Raw genomic sequence first — 18,028 nt, 5'->3', positions numbered from 1 at the left:
AGAAGCACCAAGAGGAAAGAATTACTCATCCCCATTTCCAACTCCCTGCCACGCTAAGTGATCAAGACAGCGTGGTCCTGGCATAAGGGCGGCCTGTGGACTTGAACTGAGGGCCCAGGAATAAACTAACACGGCTATTTGGTTTTCAATAAAAGCATCAAGAAAATCCCATGGGAAAGGAATAGTCTTTCCAACAAATGGTGCTGGGACGATTCATTGCCTCACATTATACGCAAAAATAAAGTGAAAATGGATACAAATATAAATGTAAGAGCTAGAAGTATAAAACTCTTAGAAGAAAACACAGGAGTGAGTTTCATGATGTTGAGTTAGGCGATTCTTTCCTAGATGTGATGCCAAAAGTACAACGATGAAAGAAAAAATAGATAAACAGGGCTTCAACAGTAAATACTTCCGTACTTCAAGACACTCCATCAAGAAAGTAAAAAGACAACCGCGAACTGGGAGACAAATATTTGCAAATTTTATGTTCCCTAATGTATAATGTTGCACAGAGTCGGGTACATGGATGCTCACAGCAGCTTTGGTCACGGTGGCCGAAAAGTGGAAACCACACAAATGTGTACCAGCTGGTGAATGGATCGATGAAATGCGGTTTATTCACTGATTCATGCAATGAAATCCTTCTTGCCAATGAGAGCAATGAGGAACTGATACAACACGGATGAACCCCAAAACATGATTCTAAGTGAAAGAAGCCAGACACAAAAGAACACGTGTTCTGTAGTTCTATTCCCATGAAGTGCAATGACAAATCCCTAGAGAAAGAAAGCAGATGAGGGCGGGAGGTGGGAATGGTGAGCAACCACAGGGCACAAGGCTGCTTTGGGGTGATGGAGATGTTCTAACATGAGACCGGGGAGATAGTTGTGCCTCTCTGTAAATACACTAAAAATCATTGAACTGCCGATGGTCCTTGGTTACTGCAACCTGAACCAAAACAGGGGCCGAACCAGCACTTGGTTACGATGCCCACTTGGGCAACTGGATGAGCAAGTTCCATTGGATCCAGGAACATCTCTGAATTTAAGATTTTGAATAGAAGAACGCTACTGTTCAAAAAGACAGACGACAGGACAGCTCTCTCCCACATCTGCCTCTCATCTGTCCGGGTGTCCCTCCAGTAAGTGACCCCAGCTCCTCATTTCTCACGTACCTTTAAAGAGATGCTTTCCCTCCAACAGGCAGAAGCCCTTGGCTGGGCCCTGTTGCCCCTGAGTGGAGGTGATCCTGCCGCCTGCCGTTTCCTGCCCCCTGTGGAGCCCAGCTGGACAGGGGGGACCCTGCCTCCACACCAAAGCATTTCTGACCAGGGACTGGGGGTCATGGGTGAGAAATTTTAAATATCAGACCACTTACACCTTGCACATGGTATATGGCCTGACTCCTGGGAGCATTCCAGGCTAGGTGACATGGTGACATTTTCCAGGGGCTACTGGAGCAAGAGCGAGGATACTGGTGACTTCTCTGAGGTCATGAGAAGTCACACTGGTGACTTCTCAGGTCATCCTGTCCTGAGATGGCCTTGCTTCTCACATCTCCCCCCGTGGTAGACTCCTGGTGGCAAGTGTCACAGGCCAGGGTGGACCCTGAAGGGGCCCACCTCCTTCACCAGTGAGAACCCTGGGGCCCAGGAAGGGAATGCTTGTGGCCAGGGAGGGGATTTCATGGGCTTTCATTGCTCTGGGCTGGGAGCAGGGATCAGAGGGCATGGGCAGTGTGTTCTAGGCTGGGCCTGTGGTCTGCTAGTGAGGGAGCGAAAGCCCAGTACGTGAGGTTTTTTCCCAAACACCGATGCTTGTTTAAAGCTTCTGCCTTCAACCGTCAAAGCAGACGTTTCCTCAAATCTACCCGAGAAAGCCTTGCACACGCAGACCATTCTTCAGGACGCACCAGGCGTACTGCAGAGCAGGCAGCAGGCTTTGCTTTGTGTGCACAATGTGGAAGAAGAGCCCGGGGCCCAGAGCCCCCCAGAAAAATCCTGGGGGTGTCCTGCCCCCTGCAGCCACAGACATGGGACCTCCACGCTGCCTCCACCCTGCCCTCGGGCCGAGTCCTTGTCAGGACACTAACCACACGTTTTTCAGACGTGTAAAAGAGGTCCAAGTCGACCATAACCGGGAGGAGAAGCAGAGTATCATCAAGAGCCCCTTCCAGTCACCCTTTGCCTGTGTCTCCTCAGAATCTCCTCGGATCTCAGTACTACATTCCCAGTCCGAGAGCAGAGCACCTAGGCCATTGCCAGCAGGCAGCCGGCACTCACGTGGTAGACCACTAACACTGCTAACCCCCCTAACCCAGGCTGCGTCGGTCCAGGCCGCTCGTTTTAAAGCCGTGAGAGCTCAGGACCAGGATGGTGACATGGCTTATCCAGCATCTCAGGGGGTCATGGCGGAAGAATCCCTGGCCCAATGACGCCCCTCCCTGCCCGCCCTGGTCCACAGTGCTTTCCAACCTGCGGCACGTCAGGCGTTCTGGGGGGACAACCTGGGTGAACAGGCAAGGCCACTCAGACCCAAGGTGACGGGGCAGAGGGCCTGGCCTGCTGACCTGCCTGGAGGATTCACGCCCACAGCCCAGGCGGGGTACCCTGTGCACATTCCCCCAGCCACCCCATTTGGCCTCCCGCCTCGGGCCTGGCAAGCACAGGAGTGTGAGCTCTTAGGGCAGGCACCTGGGGGGGTTACGTCATCCAGGTGCAGAGGGCCCGCAGTGCCCCTGAGCGAAAGTCTGTTTGTGACATTGGCATGGCAGCCCTTGGTCCCAGGGAGTTCCAAGGCCTCTCTGCTGGACCCTGTCTCCTCACCGTGCAAAGGGCTAGAGATAGGAGCAGGTTATGATCAAGCACCACATCCGGCAGGAGCCAAACACTCAACACAGGACCCAGGGAAGCCCCAGACCGGCCTCAGGTCCCTGCCTGGGCCACTGCAGACAAGGGCCCTATTCACGGAAGGGGACTATGAAATGTGAGGAGGTGTTGTTTAAAGTGTCTCTGAAATAACTGTTAACCTGCTGACTCAGGCCCCCTCTGAATTAATTTTAAATGTCCTCTAACCCATTTTTGGCACAGCGCGCATGATGAAGCGGATCCCAAGAGCAGCAGGGTCTGACCAAACTCCCAGAAGCCTTGGCAGGAGGCAGAGGGCCGTATCATCCATCAACAGTGGGGTGAGGGGAGGGGGAGGCGGGGAGATCGGCCCCGGTTCACCGACCGCAGTGGCTCCGTGTGGGTGAACCTTCTTAAAAAGGGGCTTACCGAAATAATAATCAAAAGCTTTCACCACGTTCTGCAGCTCCGCCCAGCACCCTAACTCTTCCCTTCTTCAGGTTTCCAGCCGCTGGATACGGCATAACAAGAGCTCCCTCTCAGCACCGTGGAGAGCCAAGAGAAACACACTTTTTAAAAGTGGCACTTCGGCGCAGAGAGATCTGTTGACGGGAGCTGAAATAATGACGTGCCAGGAGAGCTTATTTTTGCAAATTCCTGGAACACACCATTTTCTCCAGGCAGGAGTTTGTTTGTGCCCTTTGGGGCTCCTGAAGCCCCATGCCTCACCCACCCTGCCTGTGTCTCTAGGCAGCTCAGTCAGGACCTTTGAGACAGATCGTGGTTTTAAGTAGAAAGGTGGAAAGATGCTCTTAGGTGTCCCTAGGAAGTAACAAAATTTAGACAAAAGGCCACGCAGATGAGAAAGCAGACTTAACCGTGCTTCCGTGAGAAATATCCTCCGCCAGCCATGTGGCGAGCAGAGAGACAAGAAGGTTGTGGACCGGGGTCCACTGGAACCCTCAGGAGCAATTTCTCTCTTTCACTCCTATGGCTGGTTAATCTGCACGTTTCTGGAACTCTCCTTTAAGACATTGTCTCTGACCCTATAATGTTCCAACTCCAGGGGGACATCCAACTCCAACTTGAAATCTATTCCGATGACAATTTACTTCCCCAAAGTAAACAGCCCTCCAAACTTGCTCATTCCTGCTCACAGGAGCCCCAGACTTCGAAGTAGCTCTTGGCCTTGGAACTGATTCAGGGGCTCCTCCTTTTCATTCTCCTATGTGCACGCACTGCCCAGCAGCAGGCTTTTCCAGTTGCCACGCTCTTCCAGTAGCCCCTCCCTACAGCCCACGGGAAAGGATAGATGCTCACGCGTCCCCGTGGAAAAGGAGAGAAGAAGGGGCCGGATTAGCTTTTAAAGCCTTCCATCAACTGTACATCATTTTGTCTTTTTTTTTTTTTTTTAACAAATGCATCTGTCTCTCACTCTGCAACCCACGAGTGGGCAGTGAATGGTTTTCGCACACCTTCCCCTGTCTCGTGAATGCTTCTCTGCCTTGTCCCCGTCATGTCCCTCATGTCATCAGTCTTTATAGGTTTTTATTTTTCTTTCCTAAGATGTGGCCCACAACTCATCTCTTACAAAAATCTCTCCACTCATCCTTCGTGTTCAGTTCTAGATCCAGCCTCTCTGTGCCACTAGTGTTCACGACGACCCACCAGTTTCTTCTAAACTGCACCGAGCACCCACTCAGCGTCTGTGACGTTAAAGGAAAATTCCTGCGCCCACCATGTGGCGGGGGATGACGCACCCCCGATGGGCACCCAGTTACAATAGGACTTGCTTTGGCCAGTGAAACGGGTGTGGATATGACTTGCGACACCTCCAAGCAGAGGTTTTACGCAGCATCACATTGCTTAGCTGTTTCCTGCTTGCCTTCCGCAGTGTGAGCAGCACATCTCATTAGGGAGTTGCTTTGTCAGCCTGGGTCTCAACAGGAAGAGGAAATGGGGCAGAGAGGAAGCAAACCTTACACGGTGTGAGCCTCCGATACAGCTCGTTCCTGCAATAGGACTCAGGGTAAGCGCAGCAATAAAGGGTGGGTTATGCGCAGTTTTAGAACGCTGGCCTTACACAGAGTGTCTCATTCTGGCTTTGCAACAAGCCCCATGGTTGTTTATTTTCTCCATGTTACTGACAAATAACATGAAAGCTCAAAAGAACCTGTTTGTTTCCATGGTGGAAGTCAGAAAGCAACAGAACAGAGGAAAGCAGGTCTTCTGCAGTGAACCCGTAGCTCTTTCCACTGCAACGTGTGTTGTGGGTCGAATTGTGTTCCCTAAAAGCGTATGTTGAACCTCTGTCCCTCAGTGTCTGTGAGTGTGACCCCGTTTAAAAACAGGGCCATTACAGTTGTAATCAAGTTAACATGAGGCCACTAGGATGGGCCCTGATTCAATATGACTGGTGTCCTTATAAGAGACACACGAAGACACACAGGGAGAATGCTGAGTGACGAAGGAGACAAGACGGAAGTGATGCAATGATACCGTTTCAGACCAGGGAATGCCCAGGACCCCTGGCCACACAAGAAGCTAAGACAAAGGGAGGAACAGGTTCTCCCCAGGAGCCCCCAGAGCAACCGCGGCCCTGCCGACACCTTGCTTTCAGATGTCCGGCCTCCAGAACCATGAGGGAATTGGATCTGCTGGTCTAGCAGAGCCCCCAGCTGTGGTCACTTGCTACGGCGCCCCTTGGAAACCAACACACCGTTACTACCTCCATTTCAGGGCAGAAACCCTCAGAGAGGAAGCTCAGCCAGCAGGTTGGGGGATGGAAGCGGCCCCTCTAGGAAAACCTCCACTCCTCTGTCAGCAGCCTTGTCACCACGCGGTTTTAGCCATTTCTGAGAGCCATCATAGACACGTACGCCCGCGGACCCAGTGACTTAAACAACAGGAACCTGTTGTTCACAATTCTGGGGGCTAGACGCCCGGCCTGAGGTGTCTCGGGGTTGGTCTTCCCCAAAGCCTCTCTCCTTGGCTTACAGGTGGCTGTCTCCTGCCTGTGTCTTCCCCCTACACCTGTCCGTGTTCTGGCCTCCCCTTCTTACAAGAACATCAGTCATTGGATTGGGGCCCACCCTGATGACCCCGTGTTGACTTAATTACCTTTTGAACGATCCTATCACCAAATACAGTCACATTCTAAGGCATTGGGGACTGAGACTTCAACTTATGATTTGCTGGTGGGGAGGGGGCGGGGCACAATTCAGCCTGCAGCACCACGTGTGCAAACATCTGAGAAGCCCCTCAGGAGGCCCGTGTTCACAGCCCGTCCACCTGAGCAATCAGGGAACACGAGGGCGGCCCTGCCAGCCTTTCAATTAGCCAGACTCACTTCTAGTCCAACAGCCAGGACAACACACAGCGAGGCCTTCCCTGTTCTCTACCAGTTATTCGTGTGGTTCTGAACCATTTGCCTTGTTCACGCTTTGCTGTGCCCTTGGCTTTCTTGGCTTCAGCACTCTGGGCTAATATTAGGCTCTGTGCTGACGACCAGTATTCCGGTTAAACTCCCAGCACCCCAGGCCTTGATCCCTTGCTTGGCACAGCCCCTTCCTCACGGTAATTTTCCTTCCATACTCTTGCTGCCTCCAACTTTACTGTCAAATTTTGAAATAAAATTGATAGACATGTATTGAGATAGAGAAGATTACTAGACATAAAAGGTAACCAGTTCACCTAAATGACTGTTAATTGTTTAAAACAAAGCATGATTTCAGGGGCTTCCGGTCAAGATGGCAGCGGAGGCAGACATGGCTCACCTCTTCCCACAACTGCATCAAAATTACAACTAAAATATAGAACAACCGTCACTCAGAACCATCAGAAATTGAGCTGAATGGAAGTCTGACACCTCGGAATTAAAAAACCACGTCCATTGGTACTAGTAGAAAATATGCTGATGTGGAATGGGGTGGTCTCTCACCCACATGTGGAAGATAAAGATTCGGGAGCAATATCTCAGGAGCAAGGAGTCCCAGCCCCACACCAAGCCGCCTAGCCCACGGTTCCTGTGCCCGGAAGGTAAATCCCCACAAGTTCTGGCTGAAAAAACCAGTGGGGATTGAGTCAGTGGAGAAACTGCTGGAGCCCCAAGCAGTTCCTCTTGGAGAATTCACACACAGACTCACCTACTCAGACTCCCTCTGAGCTCCAGCACTTCGGTAGCAGCTCGAAGGGCACCAGTGGCACACTGGGAGAGGTCCCTTTTCTGAGCCGTCCCCACACAAAGCCATGGAGCCAGCAGGCTGGTGCCACACCGAAGACTCCACTGGCTAACACTGTTTGCTCTGCCCCAATGATCCCTAGAGACTCCGCCCCACCCAATTTACAGGCCCACGGGAGCTGCTTTTCCATTTAAATAGTGGGTCTTGCCTCATGTTTTGAAACTTCTTAAATTCTATCAAACAAGCAACAGCTGGCCTCAGTGAGGCCCAGGCCGGGCACTAGCAGCAGCCAGATTAGTTTCACAGCTCGACTCTGCCTGGGAATCTCTAAGCCCAGCACAAGTGGCAACCTTCTCAGATTGTTTTATAGCTCAGGAAGGGTGGACCTGGGCAAAACACAGGTCGGGGCTGACCTTGGAAAGGCCACCCAGGAAACCCCTGGGCCAGCACACCCAGTGGACAGCAACGGACCACTTGGGAGCACCACCACCCTGCTCCTGCACAGCTGATCCTCCATGGAAGGTGGAGGTTGATGGTAAGTGGTCACAGCCTGTTCTTGCAGCTGACTGGCCTGGGTAAATCCCTCCCATTGACCTGCCAACAGCAACTAAAGCTCAACTACAAGAGGAAGGTGTACTTAGCCCACATGAAGGGCACACCTCGAGTACCCAGCTTCGGTGATGGGGGGGCTGGGTCACTGGATCCTACAGGGCACCTACTATACTAGCCCACTCTACCAAGACACTGAGTCAAGGCAGCTCTACCTAATACACAAAAACAAACACAGGGAGGCTGCCAACACAAGGAAACAAAGAAGCATGGCCCAAATGAAAGAACAGATCAAAACTCCAGAAAAAGAGCTCAATGAAATGGAGATAAGCAATCTATCAGATGCAGAGTTCAAAACACTGTTTATAAGGATGTTCAAGGAGCTTAGTGAGGACCACAGCAGCATAACAAAGATCTAGTCAGAAATGAAGGATTCACTGTTTAGAACAATAAAGAACAATTTTCAGGGAAACAACAGTAGAGTGCATAAAGCTGAGAATCACATCAATGATTTGGAACATAAGGAAGCAAAAACAACCAACCAGAACAACAAGAAGAAAAAAAGAAGCCAAAAAAATGAGGGTAGCATAAGCAGCCTCTGGGACAAGTTCAAGAGGTCCACCATTTGTACCATAGGGGTGCCCGAAATTGGAAATCTATTTGAAAAAATAATGAAAGAAAACTTCCCTGATTTCATGAAGGAAATAGACATGCAAGTCCAGAAAGCACAGAGTCCCAGTTGAACTGGATCCAGAGAGGCCCACTCAACACACATCATAATTAAAATGTCAAGGCTTAAAGATAAAGAGAGAACCTTAAAAGCAGCAAGAGAAAAATCAGAGAGTTACCTACAAGGGAGTTCCCATAAGACTATCAGCTGATTTCTCAAAAGAAACTTTGCAGGCTAGAAGGGATTGGCAAAAAGTATTCAAAATGATGAAAAGCAAGAACCTACAACCAAGGTTACTCCATCCTGCAAAACTACCATTTAGAATGGAAGGGCAGATATAGAGCTTCCCAGACAAGGTAAAGCTGAAGGCGTTCACCATCACCAAGCCATTATTACATGAAATATTAAAGGGACCTATTTAAGAAAAACAAGAAGATCAAAATTATGAACATTAAAATGACAAGAAACCCATAACTATCAACAAATTAATCTAAAAAATAAAATCAAAACCAAAGCAAGCTAAGGGAACAACCAGAACAGGAGCAGAATCATAGGTATGGGGACCATTTGGAGGGTTGTCAGCTGGGAGGGGGAAGAGGGAGAATGGGGAAAACTGTGCAAGGATTAAGAAGCATAATTGGTAGGAACAAAATAGACAGGGGGATATTAAGAATACTGTAACAAAGGTAGAAGCCAAAGAACTCACATGCACAACCCATGGACATGAACTAAGTGGGGGTGGGGGGGATATTGCTGGAGGGAAGTGGGTTACGGGGCAAAGGGGGGCAAAGGGAAAAAATTGGAGCAACTGCAACAGCATAATGAAAATCCACACTTACAAACAAAAAACCAAAGCATAATTTCAGGTTTTTTTTTTTATTAGTTTAGGACTATCTAAAGTCAAAGTAATCATCAGCTTTCCTGAAACACTGAATGTTTTAATCATTATAGAGCTTCTTCAGTATAATACACTCTATTTGAGGAAGACAGGATAATCAAATTAGTGTAAGATAAAAAATCAGGAATGTGAGAAAGACAATGACAGAATAGTGTAAGCTCCTCTCATCTGATTGGCTAGGGAAGGTGCAACATGACAGCAATTTTGGGGAGAGATCTGAGAAAATCAGTGGAGCAAACCTGGAGTCTTTCCGGAGGGAAATCTGTTCAGCCAGAAGGAAGAGCAAGTCCACAGTCCTGAGGTGGCCACATGGCTGGAACAGGTGCGGAGGCCAGGGGAATCATGGTGGGGAATGAGGTCAGAAAGGGGCAAGCTGAACATGTGGGACCAGTCCTGGAAGGACTTTGGACTTTACCTGGAGTGAAAGCAGCATCTGCCGGAGGGTCTGAGCAGACAAGCTGCGTGATGAGATGTGTATTTTAAAAGGAGCGCTCCAGTTGGCGCGTGGAGACGGACTGCAGGCTGGGGACGTGGAGGGAACAGGAGGTCTTAGGAAGCCCTGAGCAGCAGAGGGTGCAGGGATGAGAAGTGGAGGCTTTCTGATTCATCTTGAAAGTACAGCCAACTGAAGGAAAGGGAGGTGAAGATGAGGAGGACGCAACTGGAGAGACCAAGGAGTAGCCGGTGGAATGAGAGGAACCCAACGCTCAGAGGCCTGAGCCCAACGCTGTCCGCAGGCACAGAAACCCAAGCCTGGGGATTGAGCCTGGCCCATGGGGTGGGACACTGGTGAAGACAAGAGCGTGACTGGACGTTGTACAAGAGATGGTGGGAGGAGACAAACTGGGCAGCCCTGTGTGTATGGAAGGGAAAGGAAGCTGGCCTGCTGGGGAGGAGGTCCTTGTGCAAGGGCCGACTGTGGGACAAAGGGGAGGGGAGCCCACTCGGCCCTGGCTGTGGGTGCGCGGGGTGCTGCCAGCAGCCCCCTTGGGAAACCCTGCGATCTCCAGAAGGCTGAGGATGTGGCTTTTTTCAAAACTCAATTTCCCAGCACTTTCTGCATTGATATCCTTCAGTCCAAGTGACAGCCGGTTTTAATTGAAACCAGCTCTGTTCTTAAAGGCCGGGGAAAGCACACCTCCCCCTGCAACCTCTGACCCCAGGATGCTGGGTCTTGCCTGTCGTGGAAGAACTGGCTTCAGGTGTAATTTCTAAGAGTGCCATGGGAAACACATCAACACAAGTGATCAATTCTAAGCAGTTAATATGCTTGGTTTTGCCTTGATTCTGGTAAAAGGTTAATAAAGCACCTTTATTCAAGCTCTTGCTGACTCCTGGTCTGGTCTTGGGGAGACCCCTGGGTCCGAGGTCACAACCTGCTGAACACTCCAGGACTTGGGTCAGGGCCCTGCTGGGTGAGAACTGAGCCTGTGACCTCTGCCCTCCAATCTCAGCCCTGCTACTGACATTCTTTGGTGTCTGGAGCGAAGCACCCCACCTCCCTGCACTTCATTCACTAGTTTCTAAATGTTCGAGTAATAGTAACATACTGCACGTAGCAAATCCATGCCTGCAGGTGTCCGACTGTTGGTAGATTATGATCAGTGAACACTGGACTGGCTTCCCTGCTACTCCGAACACTCTGGGCCACTTTCCCCAAACACGTAATCAGACTGCCCGGCGATAGAGGATAAAGAAGGTGTGATACTCCCACACACAGTGGAACATTACTTGGCCATAGAAAAGAACAAAATGTTGCCATTTGTGACAACATGGATGAACCTAGAGGGTACATGCTAAATGAAGTCAGATAGAGAAAAACTTATATGAATTCACTTACATGAGAACTTCAAAAAACATGAACGAGATAAAACAGAAACAAACTTATAGATGCAGAGAACAAACTGATGGTTGCCAGAGGGGAAGGGGGAGGTGGGTGACAAAGGGGAAGGGGAGTAAGAGGTCCAAACTCCTAGTTAAAAAAAATAAATAAGCCTCAGGGTGTAGTTACCACAGGGGATATAGTCGATAATATCACAAGCGATAGACTGTTGGTAGACTTATCGCAGCAGTCACTTCGTAAGGTATATAAATGCATCATCACTATGCTGTCCACCTGAAACTAATACAATACTGTGTTATCTACACTTTAATAAAAAAGGAAGAGTTCGAGAACTGCAAACAAACGTTGCCACTGGCCTTGGCAAAACGCCGTTGTCCCGCTGCTTGGAAGCATACGCGGCATTCCCTCCCACCCGTGATCGGGACTGAACAAACCACTGGTCTTCTTCTCTGGGCTTTACATTAAACTTGACTTCAATCAAGTGTGGATTTCATTCAAAAAGAGAGTAACCTCGCAGAAAGACCCTCAGCGAGGCTTGGGCAGGAAGCGTCCCGATAACTTTACTCCGAGGCCGCATTTTAACTCACGTGCAGTTGATCCACACTCCGCTCTTCAGAAAGAGCGTGTGATGAAGTGATGAAAGATGACAGTAAACGCCAGGCTTGTGGCTGTTCACCCTGCTCCTTCATGATGCTTTCGCGTGACTGCAGCTGCGAGAAGTTCGCCTCCTCTCTGGTCTTCCGTAGCCTGTTATAGAACTACCCACTGGTCTCTCTGTGTTAGCTGGCTAGCGTGGCCATGACCAGGTGCCATGGACAGGGAGGCCAAACAACAGAAAGTTCTTTCTTGTGGTTCTGGAGGCTGGAAGCCCAAGATCAAAGTGTTGGCAGGTCCAGTTTCTGGTGAGAACTGTCTGCTTGGCTTGCAGATGGCCCCCTTCTCATGGTATCCTTGTGTGGCCCTGTCTCTCCCCTTCTTAAAAGACATCGGTCATACTGGATTAGGGCTTCATGCTAATGGACCTCCATTTAACTTAAAAAGCCTCTTTAAAAGCCATATCTTTAAATACGGTGACTTTCTGAGGTCTTGGGTGTTGGAACTTAACCATGCAAATTTTGGAGGGACATATTTCAGCCCTTGTCATTCATTTTAGATTAGTAGGTACTTGATATGTCTCCTGTCCTGGGCTCGAATGTAGGCTCCCTGGGTGAAAGGCCATGATTTAAGAGCCTCTGTGTCCCCAGGAATCATTTGTTTGATGGATCTTCCTGATCATTTAGAATTTTTGTTCGCCTATGTCCTGATGCAAATGTATTTTTTAAATATTTTATTTATTTATTTTTAGAGAGAGAGGACAGGAGGGGAAAGAGTGGGAGAGAAACATCAACATGTTTATCACACATCAACATGTGTGGTTGCCTCTCATGTGCCCCCTACTGGGGACCTGGCCTGCAACCCAGGCATGTGCCCCGACTGGGAATTGAACCAGCAACCCTTTGCTTCACAGGCCCGTGCTCAATCCACTGAGCTACACCAGCCAGGGCCTGATGCAAATGGATTTTGAAGGAGAAAATAAGCTCAGCCACCGTGGCTTCACGCCAACGCCGGGGCCAGACGATTTCCAAGGTTCCTTACAACTCTCGTGATTGTTCATTTCCCATCATGATGCAGGTGGTTTCCCATGAAATTCTCCTCCTTAGGAGTTTCAGACATGTGCTTGTTTCTTAGACGCAGGCCCCCCAAGAGGTTGCCACCTGTTCCTCTAACTTTCTCTAATTCTCCCCACATTGCTTATTCTCACATCTGCGTCTGGCAGCACCTGAGATCCTGGCCTGATTAGCACTGGAAGGAACCAAGGAAACTGGGGCAGGAAAGTGACTTGTCCCAAGTCTTCCCATGTCATCCAGACCCTGTGGTGACTCAGTCAAGGTCTCCCAGGTCCAAGGCCAGGGTTCTTTCCAATAACCTGTCTTTTCTCATTACACAAAGAGAACAGCAGGGCTTTATGGCTTATGGGCAATCGTTCACCTAGTGGAGTGAGATCATAGTCTCCCCAATGAGTTCTGAGGGACCCTAAAACAGCCTCCCTCTCAGCACCAAAAGGATCTCGCATGATTCTTCTGTTAGTTCATAAAATGCTCAAATGCTTGAACCATATGTTTAATTCCCAATGGTCATAGTCTTCCTTACATTAAAAAAGAGGAAATTTTCAGCATCGGGTGGAAAAACGAGCACAGATATTGGGGGCAATTGTCCAAACGCAGCGCCGAGCCAGCGCCCGGCCAGCAGAGGCACTACCAGCTTCGCGGCCGCCACCTCCCAGCCTTCCTTGGTCAGTAGGTGCGAGACAAATCACACCCAGCCTCATCTGCACATGAACATGAGCCTTGCTAGATGCATCCTGTGTTAATATTGCTTCTTTAAAAAGGGAAAAGATGGCTTAAATATGGAGCCTTATTTCAAATCAGGTTATACATAAAAATATGCAGGTGTGTAACACATGGCTCCCTCGGGCTGAACTCAGTCTGAAAGTGCAGGGGAGGTCTTCAGGAGCACTGCACTGTCCCCGCACAGAAAGGACAAGTGAGAACAGCCATTCCAGAACAGAAGGCATGTCTCCATGACAGAGTCTCACTGCCAATGACTCCTTGTGCCCATCTCAGGAATGTGGCCCTGACCAACAAAAGACCGTGTCACTGGCTTGGTCCCTCTGTGGAGACTGTAATGGTCCCCTTTGACTCCCAGAGTCTGACTTTCTGAAATGGATTTTGTTCATTTTCCCCCGAGATGGGGAAACTGCACGTGGCAGCCGATGAATCAATCGGGTCTGCCATACTGGCTCTGAGAGACAACCCGAGTGGGGCGGTCTGTGTGCATGAAACTCCCCAGGCGCAACTGAAGTTGAGCTGTGACACACAGTGACATCTGTGTGTGGCCCAGCAGCCGGCAAACTGCTTCCCTGCAAGGGGAGAAGCGTGCCAAGGCGGGACCAGGGGACCTTTGTTCATCCTCTGTATCCCAGAGATGCTGGTTGCTTGGCTGGTGGGGGAAATGTCTAATAATCAACAAATGCATTGTTCACTGATGCACAGGCTGATTTCTTTCCTCTCCGTGCCTTCATTTCTAGCTCTCCAAAGTATCTTTCCCCTTTAATTTTACGGCATTTTTGTGTGCACGTACATCGAGCTGCCACACCTAAAGTCAGAGATATCGATTGTCTTCCCAGACTCCTCTGGCTTTGCCGTTCTGTGGAGTTCCATAACGGGGTGCAAGTGTTTGCACCCCCTTCCCATGAACACCTCCTAACATTGCTGGTAGATTCGTCCCTGTTCTGAGCCCACAGCAAGGCTCAGCATGAGCGGCAATAATAACAGCGCATTCCTGACACCACCCCTGGACCGCTTGCTGAATTCTTCCCGAAAGCGCCTTGCTGGCCCTCACAGAGGTCACTGCAAAACCAGCTGGAAGCCGGGAATCCCACTGTGTGAGCAGGAAGTCCATTCTGTGGCTCAGACAGAAGATCGAGTTCATGGACACACTGGCACTCTGGCAATCCCAGATGAAGGTCATCTTTGGGCAAAACCCAGCTTTCTTGAACCCAGGCACAGTCTGGGGTAGCTGGCACTTTTGTTCTTTTTTTTTTTAACTGATGCTAGACGTTAAAAAATGGGAATCTCAAAACACACGGTCATTTTTTCCTTCGTGTTATGTTACCTGACCCAAAAAGGCAGAAGAAGGGGCAGGGGCTGCGGCTAAGTAATACTTCAAGGTTTGGCTGACAAATTTCCTCCAAGTAATCCAGGAACCCATGTGCAACTTACATAGCCTACTACATTGATAAACAAGGCAAAAATGCCTCCAGGATGACAGACGACTGCAGAGCAAGGGGACCGAAAGAATGTGGTACAGACACAGGAAGACCGGTTGGTTGACTTGCTAAACTTGAACTTAGAAAACAATAGAGTGAGCTAGAAGTTTGATTTGTAAAACAAATACCCACCTTTAAAATCATCTAATCATGTAGCTCTCTGTTCTCTGATAATCAACACAATTTTGGGAGAACAACACACCATGCAAAAAAAGTCTCGGCCAAGAACATACACTTCCTGCTTGTCTCTGGTGTCCCCAAAATGATTAGGGAAACCTGAACATTTAAATTAGCCTCCGATGCCAGGCGCTGACAGCTCCCTGTCGGACCCAGCATCCTCCTCCCCCGACCCGGAAGGCGGCAGGATACTCACCAGTCATGAGGGTGTAGTAATTGGGGTAAGAGAGACTGGGGAAGTCTGGGGTCAAGTAGTCCACTTTGACGCCCCTGCTCACAATCTCTTTGAACCCAGGCAAGGACTCCAGGGCCTCGTCACTGATATAGTCTGAGCGAAAGCCATCCAGCAGGAACACCAGGAGCTTCCGTCGAGCCGAGGCTGGCTGGGCCAGGCCAAGGGCAAGGCCCAGCAGGAGGGCCCCGAGCTTCACAGCCATGCTGCCAGGAACCTGCCTGAGCTGGCTGGCTGGCACAGCGGTCCCCTTGCAAAGACTGAGGATGGAGAATCTGTAGCTCTTCTCTCTTCTAGGGGCTGGATCTTGACTGCTGGCCTTCCCGAGCCAAGTTCACTTTCAGAATTTAAAGATACAGCACCCTTTTTATATAAAAAAACCTCTCTGCTCACCCTTTGCTGGAAAATTAGGAGACCCACTCCTCCGGAGAAGCTGGGTCCCCAGATAGCCTGGAATTAACACCAGGGGGGGAAAGTGCAACCTTATTATTTTGGGGTGAATGTTCTAGAAATAGAGGCACCCACAGAGAGGGGGAACTTTAGAAGATGACAGAGGTCAACACTAACTTCACAGTTGGGCTCACCCAAGGGAGGAGCCAAGGAAAAGGGCAATCTTTCAAATTGCTGTTTCCCCACATCTTTGCGGAATTAAACTCTCTGGCTGACTTTCACTGATGGTACATACGAGAACGCACACCTCCCAGCTCAGGGTAGACACGAGAGACAATAAAATCCAGTGGGCAGTCACAAACAAAGTGTGTGTCTCTCTTATTTGTCACACGCAGCTATAGACAGGGTTGATTGCTTTATTTTTCCAGTTGCTGGTGTCCAAAACCATCTGTAGGAGGGGGTAGCTCTCCGTAGAGCTGTAGAGCCAGAGAGAAAGTTCCAGAGAGAGACTATTCTGAGGCAGCATAGCCCCAGGCAGGCAACGAGATGAAGAGCTGGAGGATGAGCATTTGCAATGCAAAAGCAGAGCCAGAAAGTTTGGGGGCTCCAGGCTGCACCACCCGAAGGACAGGGAGGGAGAGGGAGTTGGAGGTGGGGCAGGAGGCCAGTGGAGGCCGCCAGGCACAGGTGGGCAAGGAGGCTGAGCACCAAGTCCCAAAGCTCAGGGTTCCCTACAGCGGGTCTTTCATTTGGCAGAAAATTAAAAAGGCTAATAAAATGCTCATGGCCCCCAGCCAGTGCTTCACGAGTGCTATTATTAGCACTGTAACAGTGCTGGTGCTCCGAGCCTGTTGAAACCTGCCAGGCTCAGAGCAAAGCTCCCAGGGACCCACCGCAGTCGGAGGACACCAGCCACTGGACCTGACCTCGGCCAGTTCTAAAATGCCCCTCCCCCTGCCCCGTGCCTGTGCTTTCTCTCCTCCTGTTCTCTCCTATTTAGAGTCCAGCCCTTACACCGGACCGCAGGTCACTTTCTAAATTGTACGGTCAACACACACACACACACCACACACACACACATCAGCCAGTGACCATCCCATCTCAGTGGACTTACCCAGGATTCAGACTCCATTTTCTAAGGCAAATACTGCCTTTTACAATGAACAAGTAAGAAAAAGAGGGGAGCTTATTCGTAATGGTCGTTAGCTTGAAAACGCAATGTAATCCCTATTTCTTTGAGTTGTGGGCTGTTGTTATTCTAAACAGAAAAAAATAAACAGGTGGAAGAGGGAGCCAGGGAGGAAGGAGGGAGGAGAGGGGGACGCGCTGAGGGCTGAAGGGCTGCCTGCCAGCACCACACACGCTGAGAGAGTTTCTCCAGGAGTGAGTGCGGGTCCGAGGCGGCAGCGGACGGATGTGCTCAGCCGGTCCTGAGCGGTCCGGAGTTTCTGGACAGTGAAGACGCCAGCACCAGGCCATGCGCGATCTGCTCTGCGGGTGGCCCCAGGGCTCACTAGGGAGAGGCTAAGGGCTCCGATCTTGAAGATGGATATAAAAGGGGCTTCGCTTTCTTCTGCAGCTAGCTGGGGGCAGAGCCGAAAATACAGACCCATGAGCACCTTACCCAGTGGTGGGGGCGGGCAGCCCTTCACCACCTCGCTCTCATCAGCGTGTCCACAGATCTCAGAAGTTCCCAGGGCCCCGCGGATGATGCTGTGACGTGATGGGCAGAGGCATTGCCAATGTGACCTTTGTTGGTTTATGATGATCCCATATTGTCTTAGGATAGTGTTCAGACAGTTCCTCTAAAGTTTGGGGTCAAAACTACTGTAAGTAAGCACCTTCATTATACACACCATCATGTGAAGGAAGAAACCTATCAGATGGAATTTAAACCAAGGAAATCCCAGCATTGCCCAGTCACACTGCCGGTCTTGTACACTGTGACCTAGGAAAGGCTGGAAATAAGAGCTGAACAGCAATAAGGAAAGGCACTCAATCAGAAAACATGGTTATGCCCTGGCTGGTGTAGCTCAGTGGATTGAGTGCGAGCCTGTGAACCAAAAGATTGCAGTTCGATTCCCACTCAGGGCACGTGCCTGGGTTGCAGGCCAGTTCCCAGCAGGGGATGCATGAGAGGCAACCATACGCTGACATTTCTCTCCCTCTCTCCTTCCCTTCCCTTCTAAAGAAAAATAAACAAAATCTTTAAAAAAAAAAAAGAAAACGTACTTGGTATTAGGTGTCCCAAGTCTGTGGTCCAAGACCTCGTTTGCCAGTTTCCTGGTGTCCTCCCTTGGGGATGGGTCTCAGCACCTACTGTGTGAAAGTGCTTCTTGCCACTTCTTGCCACTTGTTTTTCAAGGGTTGGC

General features: G+C 50.0%; 1 protein-coding gene across 1 annotated transcript in view; it reads right to left on the bottom strand.

Annotated features, from left to right (window-relative positions):
• The window catches only part of ENPP6 (ectonucleotide pyrophosphatase/phosphodiesterase 6), a 73,059-nt gene extending 57,510 nt beyond the window's left edge, over positions 1–15,549 (bottom strand). The window contains exon 1 of the mRNA XM_037128876.2: positions 15,231–15,549. Coding sequence (XP_036984771.2) covers positions 15,231–15,471 — 241 coding nt within the window. The 5' untranslated portion in view covers positions 15,472–15,549. The remainder of the gene's footprint in view (positions 1–15,230) is intronic.
• Between the last annotated feature and the right edge of the window lie 2,479 nt (positions 15,550–18,028).

Source organism: Artibeus jamaicensis, unplaced genomic scaffold (genome assembly GCF_021234435.1).
Source record: "Artibeus jamaicensis isolate MK-2021 breed Jamaican fruit bat unplaced genomic scaffold, CSHL_Jam_final scaffold_833, whole genome shotgun sequence".
Classification (NCBI taxonomy): Eukaryota; Metazoa; Chordata; class Mammalia; order Chiroptera; family Phyllostomidae; genus Artibeus; species Artibeus jamaicensis.
This window is presented reverse-complemented; position numbering and strand designations above follow the sequence as displayed.